The 13,348-nt window shown below is 44.1% G+C and overlaps 1 protein-coding gene across 9 annotated transcripts in view; it reads right to left on the bottom strand.

The window, feature by feature from the left end:
- Window positions 1-7,029: 7,029 nt before the first annotated feature.
- The window catches only part of ogdhl (oxoglutarate dehydrogenase L), a 135,660-nt gene continuing 129,341 nt past the window's right edge, over window positions 7,030-13,348 (bottom strand). For all 9 annotated transcript variants that reach the window (XM_072491567.1, XM_072491563.1, XM_072491559.1 and 6 more), the window contains exons 22-23: window positions 12,452-12,606; window positions 7,030-9,024 (exon numbers count right to left, since the gene is read on the bottom strand). In XM_072491567.1, the coding sequence (XP_072347668.1) occupies window positions 8,910-9,024; window positions 12,452-12,606 (270 nt within the window). In that variant the 3' untranslated portion in view covers window positions 7,030-8,909. The remainder of the gene's footprint in view (window positions 9,025-12,451; window positions 12,607-13,348) is intronic.

The following is a 13,348-nucleotide window of genomic DNA, read 5'->3' as shown; positions in this document are numbered from 1 at the left end:
GGCCCATTGAGTCTGCACCAGCCCTTGCAAAGAGCACCCTACTTAAGCCCACACCCCCACCCTATTCCCGTAACCCATTAACCCCAGATAACCCTGGGATCAAGTGGATCCCTTGAAGAGTATAGAGATTGTCGAAATAGAGTTAAGAGGGAAATCAGGAGGGCAAAAAGGGGACATAAAATTGCTTTGGCAAATAATGCAAAGGAGAATCCAAAGAGCTTCTACAGATACATAAAGGGGGAAAGAGTAACTAGGGACAGAGTAGGGCCTCTTAAGGATCAACAAGGACATCTATGTGCAGAGCCACAAGAGTTGGATGAGATCCTGAATGAATATTTCTCATCGGTATTCACGGTGGAGAAAGGCATGGATGTTAGGAAACTAAGGGAAATAAATAGTGATGTCTTGAGAAGTGTGCGTATTACAGAGGAGGAGGTGCTGGAAGTCTTAAAGTGCATCAAGGTAGATAAATCCCCGGGACCTGATGAAATGTATCCCAGGATGTTGTGGGAGGCTAGGGAGGAAATTGCGGGTCCCCTAGCAGAGATATTTGAATCATCGGCAGCCACAGGTGAGGTGCCTGAAGATTGGAGAGTGGCGAATGTTGTGCCCTTGTTTAAGAAGGGCAGCAGGGAAAAGCCTGGGAACTACAGACCGGTGAGCCTAACGTCTGTAGTAGGTAAGTTGCTAGAAGGTATTCTGAGAGACAGGATCTACAAGCATTTAGAGAGGCAAGGACTGATTCGGAACAGTCAGCATGGTTTTGTGCGTGGAAAATCATGTCTCACAAATTTGATTGAGTTTTTTGAGGGGGTGACCAAGAAGGTAGATGAGGGCAGTGCAGTAGACGTTGTCTACATGGTCTTTAGCAAAGCCTTTGACAAGGTACCGCATGGTAGGTTGTTGCAGATGGTTAAAGCTCACGGGATCCAGGGTGAGGTTGCCAATTGGATTCAAAATTGGCTGGACGACAGAAGACAGAGGGTGGTTGTAGAGGGTTGTTTTTCAAACTGGAGACCTGTGACCAGTGGTGTGCCTCAGGGATCGGTGCTGGGTCCACTGTTATTTGTGATTTATATTAATGATTTGGATGAGAATTTAGGAGGCATGGTTAGTAAGTTTGCAGATGACACCAAGATTGGTGGCACAGTGGATAGTGAAGAAGGTTATCTAGGATTGCAACGGGATCTTGATCAATTAGGCCAGTGGGCCGACGAATGGCAGATGGAGTTTAATTTAGATAAATGCATGTGAGGTGATGCATTTTGGCAGATCGAATCAGGCCAGGACCTACTCAGTTAATGGTATGGCGTTGGGGAGAGTTATAGAACAAAGAGATCTAGGAGTACAGGTTCATAGCTCCTTCAGGTGGAGTCGCAGGTGGACAGGGTGGTGAAGAAGGTATTCGGCATGCTTGGTTTCATTAGTCAGAACATTGAATACAGGAGTTGGGATGTCTTGTTGAAGTTGTACAAGACATTGGTACGGCCACACTTGGAATACTATGTGCAGTTCTGGTCACCCTATTATAGAAAGGATATTATTAAACTAGAAAGAGTGCAGAAAAGATTTACTAGGATGTTACCAGGACTTGATGGTTCGAGTTATAAGGAGAGGCTGGATAGACTGGGACTTTTTTCCCTGGAGCGTAGGAGGCTTAGGGGTGATCTTATAGAGGTCTATAAAATAATGAGGGGCATAGATAAGGTAGATAGTCAACATCTTTTCCCAAAGGTAGGGGAGTCCAAAACTAGAGGGCATAGGTTTAAGGTGAGAGGGGAGAGATTCAGAAGGGCCCAGAGGGGCAATTTCTTCACTCAGAGGGTAGTGAGTGTCTGCAATGTGCTGCCAGAGGTAGTAGTAGAGGCGGGTACAATTGTGTCTTTTAAAAAGCATTTAGGTAGTTACATGGGTAAGATGGGTATAGAGGGTTATGGGCCAAGTGCGGGCAACTGGGACTAGCTTAATGGTAAAAACTGGGCGGCATGGACTGGTTGGGCCGAAGGGCCTGTTTCCATGCTGTAAACTTCTATGATTCTATGAACATTTTGGGACACTAAGGACAATTTAGCATGGCCAATCCACCTAACCTGCACATCTTTGGACTATTTTAATTATTTCAATAAACAATTGGAGAAACAATATTTACTGACACAAGAGTCCTGAACACCAGAATAACCTTTTCATTTACTAAAAAAACCCTTCAAAGTTGCCGAAGACATAAAACCAACAAAATATTGGCCGGAATTTCTTCGGCCATTGGAATTCTCTTTTACCGCTGGCAGCGCACCCCTGCCATGGGTTTCCCGGCGGCGTGGGAGTAGCTTCAATGGGAAATCCCATCGACAAACGGCGGGAAGAAACATTTGGCTGGGGGAAGGGAGAATCCCGGCGGCGTGGGGGTGGCTTCAATGGGCTTTCAGCCAGCTTGACTGATTACACTCGCACCTTTGGTTATAAAGTTGTGTCAGGCGGCTTGCCGATTGTATATAATCGCGTGTTCACTGGCCTTCAAGTGGCGGACATTAACTGGGAATTTCCCACTTCTCAGATATAAAGTAGCAGGCTAAAAAGTGGTTGTTGTATTGGAAATGCGCCCTAGTTGAGGTGCCACTAAAAGCTTAAAAGTGTATATGAATCAGATTTCAATTCTACCCTTCAGTGCCTGGCCCCGCCACAGAAATGCTGATTGTGAAGGACTGTAATGATGCTTTAAACATGTCGTTGAAAAATACTTATTCTGAATTGTTGATTAACTTGGCCACTGGATGGTAGAGGAAGCTGCAGCAGATATTGTAACATGTCAGGACTCTTAAAATATAAAAATGTTTGATTTTCTGATCTGAAATCCACTTCACTCTGGCATTTTAGGATCAGTGAGGAGTCTCAATTATAGCTCACTTATGACCTTTATTTTGACATTCTTTTCTTCAATTCAAATCTTGACATTTAAACTTACTTCCAGGGAGGGCATTAGAAAGAAATGTTTCTTGTTAGTCAATTGTATTAGTGTCCAAATAAGAGACGTTAAAGCTGAGTGCAAAGTCCACAGACACATCAACTCCAGGCTTTCTATGTTGATTTGGTCCACCCATAAAACAGACAAACTGAATTGAAGCATTTGGAAACATCACTGCTACAATGCGAATGTCTGGGAGTGCAAGCTATTGATTGCAGAGTTAGGGGGCAGGATTCTCTGATGCCCAATGTCAAAATCAGCGAGCGGGCGGAGAATTGATTCCGATGCTGGAATTGGGTCTGGCGCCGGTTTGCGATTCTCCGCCCCCTCCAAACCAGCGTCCTCCGTACGCGTGCTGTACATAGTCGCAATGCTGTTGGCGCCTCATCGGCTGGCCCACCCACGATGCTCCGCCCCCGATGCTCCGAGTTCCCGACTGCGCAGGACATGTGTGGTCTGAGCCGGCATGCCGGCTGCGGACTGTGTCGAGCGCCACCACATCCGACCAGGATCTATGCCGCTGGCCGGGGTGGCGACTGCCAGGGCTCGGGGGACTGGTGGGGTGTGGACAGGGGTGGCCAGGGGATGGGCTGTGGTGCTGCAGCCGGTGCAGGTCGGGCGTGCACATGTCCAGCCTGGAACCCGGCCATTCACCGGCCGTTCTCAACGCGATTTGCAGGCATTTCATGTGGCGCCGGTGCTAGCCCCTCACCGGTACCGAATAGGTGAGGGGTTCACGCTAATCTTTGTGACGGGAACCTCCCACGGATTCTCTGTTCGCGTCGGCACTTGGCCGCAGGAACGGGAATCTCGCCCTGGAAGTTGCACGAAAGACGAGCTTAAAGGTTCACTCACCTTTCTGAGGCAAAGGTTTTTTCTGAATGATTAATGTATTATTCAGTCAGAATCATAGAATTTACAGTGCAGAAGGAGGCCATTCAGCCCATGAGGCTGCACCAGCCCTTGGAAAGAGCATCCTACCCAACCCCACACCTCCACCCTATCCCCATAACCCAGTAACCCCACCTAACCTTTTGGAAACTAAGGGGTAATATAGCATGGCCAATCCACCTAACCTGCACATCTTTGGACTGTGGGAGTCATCCAAGGACAGAATTGAACCCGGTTCCCTGGCACTGTGAGATAGCAGTGCTAACCACTGTGCCACCCCTGAAGCTTTTTCTTTGATAAAGTGACCTAAAATTAAGACTCAGGTTACACATTCAACATGAGTGAGATACAATTGAAATATCTTACAACTAAACACATTTAAACGGGATGAGGAAAATGTGGGGAGGTCTTGTGGCACATTAGTTATGTCCCTACCTCTGCATTCAAGTCCCACGTCAGGGCCCGTTGGCCTTGGAAGGTGCATTCATAACTTGCAAATTCTTCCAAACACCTGATGGCAGGAGGCAAGAGTGGGCGAGTTTCCTGGTCAGTCATATTGCAGAAGGCAATGGCAAACCATGTAATACTTTGCAAAGCATAATTATGGAGCAATCCAATGGAGGTTCATGGTTGCCAATGTCCTCTTAGGGTGTGTGTAAGACCCAGGAAAAATAACCACAAAGGAACGATAATGGATATAGACAAAAAGGATTCAATAAATTACTCTATACACTCGCTACCCCCGGAATGGTCTCCCGTACCTGGTCCACATTCGGGCCGGGCTATTTATGTCCCAGCGTACCCCAGGTTAAGCCCCACCTCCTCATTGGGGGCTATCATACTCAGGTGAGGTCACGGGGAATCTGATGGTACAGACACCGTGGCCTTGCGTCGGGTTATATCACCGCCCCCCCCCCCTCCCCTCCCCCAGTCCAACACGTCATTCATTCTGATGCTTGGAGGGGCTAGTTCCTTTGTACTCTTCGCTTGGGCCTGCCTCTAGGGCATCTGTTGCGCCGGGTCCGGTGGCATACAATGTGGTTGGGAAGCGGCGTTTTCAGGTCAATCACATGCACAGTGCTACTGGGCCCGGCAGGGGTCACTGGATCTGCGGTGACCTCGGTCAGTTGAGCCTCCATGTCGAACTCTGGGTCTGAGGTGTCAGTGTCCCGCATTTCAAAATCATGGAGTATGTCACCCTCGAGGGGCACCAACAGCGGTTGTGTTGGAGGAAAACGTACCATCAGTTATGGGAGCTCCGGGCAGTCTGTGTGGATCTCTGAGGTGGTTGCGTGTCTGTTAGACTTTTTTTAAAAACTTGATTCATGGGACATGGACATGACTGGCTGGGTCAGCATTTATTGCCCATCCTTAATTGCCCTTACGGGGGCAGTTAAGAGTCAATGCCATAGCTGTGGGTCTGGAGTTACATGTAGGCCAGACAAGGTAAGGATGGCAGATTTCCTTCCCTAAAGGAACATTAGTGATCCAGATGGATTTTTCCAACAATCGACAATGGGCATCATTAGACTTTTAATTACAGATGTTTTTTTAATTTAAATTCCATCACCTGCCGTGGTGGGATTCGAACCCGGGTCCCCAGATCATTATCTTGGGCCTCTGGATTATTAGTCTAGCGACAATACCACTATTCCACCGCCTTCCGCTCCCCCGACTCCTTCCCTTGTGCCTCTACCGAGGAGCAGACAGGTCTCGACTGCTGGATCATAACCCCTGGTATCCATAATGCCCCATCTGCACAATTCCATACATAAACCGTGTCGCCCATGGCACTCATGGATAGGTCTAATTTGCCTCAAGTTGGGGGTGGGGGGTGCCTGAGTGTTGAGGTCCTCATCTCCAATTTCGGGCAGCACAAGGCTCAGCCGTGTGAGCAACCAATGTCCCATCAACAGCTACGAAGGAGCCACCCCAGTGGTGGCGGCGGCATGATGCGGTAATAATACAAAAAGGTCAAATGGGTCTCCAGGGTCTGCGATCGTATCCCCAACTTGAAGGTCTGCGCTGCTCGCTCAGCTAAACCATTGGATGATGGGTGATGAGGCTGGACTCCGAAAGCTCGTGATTCCAAATAGACATGTTGGGACTTTAACCTGGCGTTAAAAGTCCAGGTCATTTACACACATACACTCCAGAACACCTATCGACAGTACGATATGCAAAACCGAAAGCTGAAGGATTTTATGCGCGACTAAAATGTCCACTTGGTTACCTCTCAATTGGTTTGAAAGTATTTTCTAAAGTAAAACAATTTTGTTGGGGAAAAATAAATCACCCTCTTACAAGAATATTTTTGGTTCTCTTGGATGAAAGCCTAGCCACCAGAAAGTAACATGTTCCACTGTGCATTTGTTGGCATCTTGGTCACGCAGGGAGTTCCAAGACCTGCAGGGTTTCATGGCAAAGGAATTCACGTGCACATCTTATTCAGGCTGGGCATCCAGCTGTGCAGAATTGGCCAGCCTGTGGGGAAGTGAAAAGTAGGAGGGCGGGTACAAACAGAGTCCAGGTGTGAACAGGTTACGACAGAAGCAGGAAAGGGTTGTTTCATTTCAAAGTTTCAGCACAGGCTAATTTTTAAAAAATGTGTATGTGATTAATTTTACTTTGAAGGGCTGGATGATTACGTGGATGCGGTACTTTCATTTTGCATGCTAGAATGTGTTGTCGAACATTTTAGAGTTTAGAGAAAACTATTTAAAATGACATGTACACAATGACATAAAAAAATTATAATTGGCAAAGAGAGAAACAGACTTTTAACACTTAACTAATGAGGAAGAATAAAATTGATTGACAGCTCGACATAAATAGACTTGATGGCTCAATGATCACAATATAAACAAGTTATATATTAGCAGCAGTCACAAGAAATATTCTGCTCTTAAAACTATCGAATTCCCTTGCAATAGGAGACTTATATTATCCATTGTGTGTGGCTGCTTCAGTCTGTTGTGAATGGTGCCTCTTCGGGTATTCCTGTTACTAATGGCAGGTCTGGTCATCATTTCTACAGCATTTGCCATTTCTACTTTGAGGCGTCACAATGCTGTTCTTTGTTACCCCATGCACTCAAGCTGCTTTTTAAATCTGTTAATCACTTTGTACTCAAGTCATTTGTTTTGTTAAAATCAACAATCAGAAAAGAAAGCTCAATGTCCTTTTTGTCATTCTTTATTTTGCATTAAGTTTAAGATGAACAGTAGAAACTGCTATGGCTTAAGTGCTAATCTTCCAAATGCACCAGCTCCATTAAATCGAGGAACATTGTTTCATCTCACAAAGAGGGAGCTGCACATTAAGCGATTGGATAGATCTTTACACGGGTTTTCTTTTGACCTTTCCCATAAGATGAAGTAGCTCATTATGGTAAGAGCCCCACGACAGTTTAAACAGAAAACAATTACTTTATGTTTTGAAGTCAGTCAATGTTAGTCGAGGGTGACATTGAAAGTTTGAAATATATCTTACTGCAGATCCAGAATTCACTTGTGGGTCCGATTGATATGTGCACAGTAAGGTGTACAAGTGTTCCACTTCTTTAATTTATAATGGAGGCAGGTAAGGAAAGAAAGTGAAATAGCTACTCCCTTGGCAATGATCCTTCTTCTGTCTGTGTTGGTAACCAACTAAATAAATTGTAACTGCAGTGCAAGTTACAATGCTTGTGCAGGATCCACAACCGTTCTCTCAGTGTACTTCAGCTTGGTTTTGACCTCAAAACATAAGAGTTCAAGCTCATTCTTCGCAAATTTAGTAATTGGCAGCTTGCTATACTTACATAAGAAATGATTCAACCAAGTTTAAAGACAAATCCAATGTACTTTTGGAAATTTAAGAAGGATAATTCAGCATCTCACTGATAAAACTAGCTGAAACCGTCCCCATTTTCTGTTGTATTTCCATATTTCAGAGCAGGACAGTTGCTCGCCCAGATAATTATGTTTGTAACGCAAAACATATTTGAACAGAATGCTGAATTGTGAACAATCTAATGTCGAATTCCTTCCACAAAAAAAGTTGGATCTTGAATATTTTCAGTTTTATCATTTATCAGATCAATCTCGCTTGCAGAATGAAACTGTAATTTATAATTTCAGAGTAATATTCTCTCAGTATACCTGTTCTATTGCTGAAAGCTCAATTCTGAAGGCAACTTGCTGGTTTCAATTTATTTCGTGGGTGGTGGGGGGGGGGGTGCTGTTGGGTAAGGAGACATAAAAGTATTGCACAGAACAAATCCTTAATAGGCTGGTGTATTGTAACTTCTCCTTCCCTACTTTTCCAATAAACTCCTACCGCTCCCAAAACAGGCATGCTCTCTTTGATTGTAGATGCCAGCAGCAATAGGTAGGGACCAATAGAATTGCACAACAGGTCAGTGCCTTTCGTTATGTACTGATGAAGGTGTCAAATTGTGCTTCATTAAGTATCTTTCAACTGTCCGTGTCGTGGTGTTTTGTGAGAGACTAACTGGTTAATATTCTTTCATGAGCAATCAACTATATATCGTGAAGTGCCTATCTGCACTACAAATACAACTAAAAGTATCTTCTCAAGAAAGCGGAATGATACTGTTAAAATGCTTTATTATTGTAGCTACTTCAATAGCCTTGGAAAATTATGAAGGTGACCCCAAAAACTAATTTAACCTTGACTGAACAAAAGTGATTATAATGCATAAAAATGAATGAAGACTATCTTTCTGTTCTCCTGGTTCTCAGCTTCCGTGTTCGCACTTTACTTAAACACCAATATTTAAAAAAACTTAGTTTAAATTAACTTGGCAAAAAACCCCACCAATAACATTTGCCACCACCTTGGAGGGCAATTAGGGAAGCGACACCCTCATCCCATGAATGAAAGAAAAATCTGGGAACATTCATAAGACCTCGTTTGTGTGATGAATGAGAGCAATGGGGAAAGGTATAAGGAATGGACAGCAATTGTTTTTGTGCATTGTTTCTCAGCAGTTTAAGAAGTGAACCAACACCTCGTAATATGTCCTCAAGGATTGGTTTCAATCGAGTCTAAAACCTCAAGCCTTAAAAGCTTTGAGGTTGAATGACATGTCCAGCAGGTCCTGGAGCTCTGTGAGGTAAGTGTTCTTGTTACCCGTGGCTGGAGCTGGCGAAGGGTCACGCCCAACATACCTGTAGGAAGATGAATATGTCAGTTTAAACAGACAGACTTGATGTGAGCCCCAAATAGCTGAATGTAAATAAGTAATGCATGTTCTTCACCGCAAAACTCTTCACTATTTCCCTTCGTAAATATTTGAAGCTTAACTCTCACCTGGGGATCTGGATAAATAAATAAGACCGATAGCAAATATCCTAGATTTTAATTAAATTTAATGATCAGCAAGCATGCTTTAAATTGAATATAGCTTGTAATGACAGGCTGAGAAAAACTGCTCACACTAAATTTCAAATGCTGACTAAATATCAATATCTGGGACTGCACACCAGAGAAAGCCCAATGTAATTTCATAGAATTTACAGTGCAGAAGGAGGCCATTCAGCCCATCGAATCTGCACCGGCTCTTGGAAAGAGCACCCTACCCAAGATCCACACCTCCACCCTATCCCCATAACCCAGTAACCAGACCCAACACTAGGGGCAATTTTGGACACTAAGGGCAATTTAGAATGGCCAATCCACCTAACCTGCACATCTTTGGACTGTGGGAGGAAACCGGAGCACCCGGAGGAAACCCACGCACACACGGGGAGGATGTGCAAACTCCGCACAGATAGTGACCCAAGCCGGAATCGAACCTGGAACCTTGGAGCTGTGAAGCAATTGTGCTATCCACAATGCTACCGTGCTGCAATAATTATGCTAATATAAAATAAAAACAACAGCACTGGAAATATTCAGCAGGTCTGGCAGCATCTGTGGAACGGCAAGCAGTTGAAGTTTTAAGCTGAATGTGACTCATCTTCATAATAATTGTGCTCATCAAATTTTCTTCTAAAAAGTTATGAAATCATGTTAGCTTTTTCCGGTTTGGCACCTTTTCAAGGATTGCAATGCTACTTAGGAAATACAGAATTGAAATGGATTTGATATTAGCACAGTTATTATCTTGGGCGTTCTCTGGTATGCAGTTGTAGTTTAATATTTAGTAGCCGTCTTTAGTCAGCATTTGAAATTTTGTGTGGAATTTCTTGCCCAATTTCCCTTTCTTAAGAACTCTTTGGCCTCAAGTAGTCTTTCCCACTTCTGGATGCCTAGATCGACTGCAATTCGCATAGCGCCGCAACAGGTCCACAGCAGACGCCATCGCACTGACCCCACACTCATCCCTGGAGCATCTCGACAACAAGGGCTCCTATATCAGACTCCTATTTATTGACTACAGCTCCGCCTTCAACACCATAATCCCAGCCAAACTCCAAAACCTAGGACTTGGCTCCTCACTCTTCAACTGGATCTTCGACTTTCTGACCCAGACCACAATCAGTAAGAATAAACAACAACACCTACTCCACGATAGTTCTCAATACCGGGGCCCCGCAAGGCTGCGTACTTATCTCCCTACTATGCTCCCTAATCACGCGCACATGAATGCATGACAAATTTTGGTTCCAACTCCATCTACAGGTTTGCTGACAACATGACCATAGTGGGTCAGATGTCGAACAACTACAAGTCAGAATACAGGAGGGAGATAGAGAACCTAGTGAAGTGGTGTAATGACAACAATCTATCCCTCAATGCCAGCAAAACTAAAGAGCTGATCATTGACTTCAGGAAGCAAAGTACTGTACACACCCCTGTCAGCATCAACGGGCTGAGGTGGAGATGGTTAGCAGCTTCAAATTCCTAGGTGTGCATATTACCAAAAATCTGTCCTGGTCCACCCACGTTGACGCTACCACCAAGCAAGCACAACAGCACCTATACTTCCTCAGGAAACTAAGGAAATTCGGCATGTACACATTGACTCTTACCAACTTTTCCAGGTGCACCATAGAAAGCATCCTATCTGGCTGCTCACAGCTTTGTATGGCAACTGCTCTGCCCAGGACCGCAAGAAACTTCAGAGAGTTGTGAACACAGCCTAGTCCATCACACGAACCCGCTTCCCATCCATTGACTCCATCTACACCTCCCGCTACCTTGGAAAAGCGGGCAGAATAATCAAAGACCCCTCCCACCCGGCTTACTCACCCTTCCAACTTCTTCCATCGGGCACGAGATACTAAAATCTGAGAACACGCACGAACAGACTCAAAAACAGCTTCTTCCCCACTGTCACCAGACTCCTAAACGACCCTCTTATGGACTGATCTGATTAACACTACATGCAAGCCTTTTCTCTTTACAACTGTGTAAACATTTGCACACAAGCTGCTGGACAACCCGATGCACAATTTAGATCAACACTTCATTGCAGCACGGAGGGAGGACTAACCTTGGGATGAAATGCTAAACTGAGGCCCCGAGTGCCTGTTTGCAGACCAGAGACTGGGCAAAGTTTCCTCCTCGGGTCTGACAAGATGATTGACGAATGGGCCTTTCATCTGACGAGCAGTTTGTGGGACCTGGCAACATCCACTTTGCCTGCATCATTACTCATCCAACAGTCAGTAATGTGTCAAAACATAATCCAGATGCTTCACCCGATGCCGGTGTCTATGTATTTACATTTTGTACCTCGTGTTGCCCTATTATGTATTTTCTTTTCATGTACTAAATGATCTGTTGAGCTGCATGCAGAAAAATACTTTTCACTGTACCTCTGTACACGTGACAATAAATCAAGTGTGAATCCCTGAATATCAATTCAGGACAGTCAAGCTGCAGCAGAGACAGCTGTTGCCTCTGGGCCATGGCGTGTTTAAACCTCCTCACAACAAGTCAAAAAGGAACAAAGAAAATTTGTATTTATGGAACGACTGGTCACATCTTTCAGACCGTCCTCTGGATTATGTTTTGACACATTACTGACTGTTGGATGAGTAATGATGCAGGCAAAGTGGATGTTGCCAGGTCCCACAAACTGCTCGTCAGATGAAAGGCCCATTCGTCAATCATCTTGTCAGACCCGAGGAGGAAACTTTGCCCAGTCTCTGGTCTGCAAACAGGCACTCGGGGCCTCAGTTTAGCATTTCATCCCAAGGTTAGTCCTCCCTCCGTGCTGCAATGAAGTGTTGATCTAAATTGTGCATCGGGTTGTCCAGCAGCTTGTGTGCAAATGTTTACACAGTTGTAAAGAGAAAAGGCTTGCATTTATATGACACCTGTTCATTTTCACAGCGTGCGCCGAAGTGCTTCACAGCCGATGAAGTACGGTCACTATTGTAAAGTAGCCAATTTCTGTACCACAAGGCCCCACAAAGTGGTAATAAGTGGATAATCTTTTTTTTTGAAAGTATCATTGGTTGAGAAATGAGTATGAGGCAGGACAAGTTCCAAATTGTTTCTATACTTTACAAGCTGTGTCACCAGGTGCGAGCACTACCTGAACCGATGCCAAGCTCCAATTTTATTCTCTCTTTCACACAATCATTCATCTCGAGCAAGATATCTAGAAAATGGAACAGAAATTATTTAACTCTACCTACTTACCAAACAGGTCTTTTAAACTGCACTATCACTCGGAAACGAGGTCTCACATAGTCATAGTAGCCTATGTTTTTGTGCTCTTCTTGACACCAGATGAGCTCTGCGTCAGGATATTTGTTAAGCTCCACTTTCAGGAGATCAAATGGAAATGGTGATATCTGCAAAAAGGGGACATCAGAATAAAAAAGTGTGGGAAAAAAATTTAAGTCATAACTAAAACTGTTATCTTTGCACCCAAGTGCAATACAGGAATGTTCCTTAAAAAAAGGCATAAAACATTTTGGCTATTATCACAACTTGTGCCTCTTCAAAGGTAATTATTGAGAAGACTAATTATTTAAAAGATTTACGTAGATAATTGAATGGTCACGTCATTGTGCAAGGTGTTTTCATGTTACACAACTATAATAATAAATCGCTTATTGTCACAAGTAGGCTTCAATGAAGTTACTGTGAAAAGCCCTTACAACTGCCCCAACAACTACAACTGCCTATTACCAGTTGGATTACAGTATAAGGATCAAAACTAACTACAATTTGAAACTACATTCCCGAAACAAAAAGTGCTTCAGGGATTGATTTTTAAAAATGAACCCCTTGAAATTGACCAACAGTTGTACCATGCTTTACGTTTCTGCACCGAATAAAATTATGCTAAACATCCTCCAGCAAGCAAAGAACAGTCATTTTTAATGGAGTTTGAGAATGCATTCTTCTGGCTAACGGTCCTTTCACGTGACACGCCATCCTTGTGGCTTCTGAACCTACTTTAAATTGTGAAACAGGTTATTTTGAGCAAAGGACTTTCATTTACACCAAGAACTGGGTTGGCACTTGCCACTCACTACCCTTAAAAAAAATTCATTTATGGGAATTAAAGAGATTAACATAGACAGAGAG

This window comes from Scyliorhinus torazame, chromosome 28, assembly GCF_047496885.1.
Source record: "Scyliorhinus torazame isolate Kashiwa2021f chromosome 28, sScyTor2.1, whole genome shotgun sequence".
NCBI classification, from domain to species: Eukaryota; Metazoa; Chordata; class Chondrichthyes; order Carcharhiniformes; family Scyliorhinidae; genus Scyliorhinus; species Scyliorhinus torazame.
The sequence above is the reverse complement of the archived record's forward strand: the minus strand, read 5'-3'. Positions and strand labels throughout refer to the sequence as shown.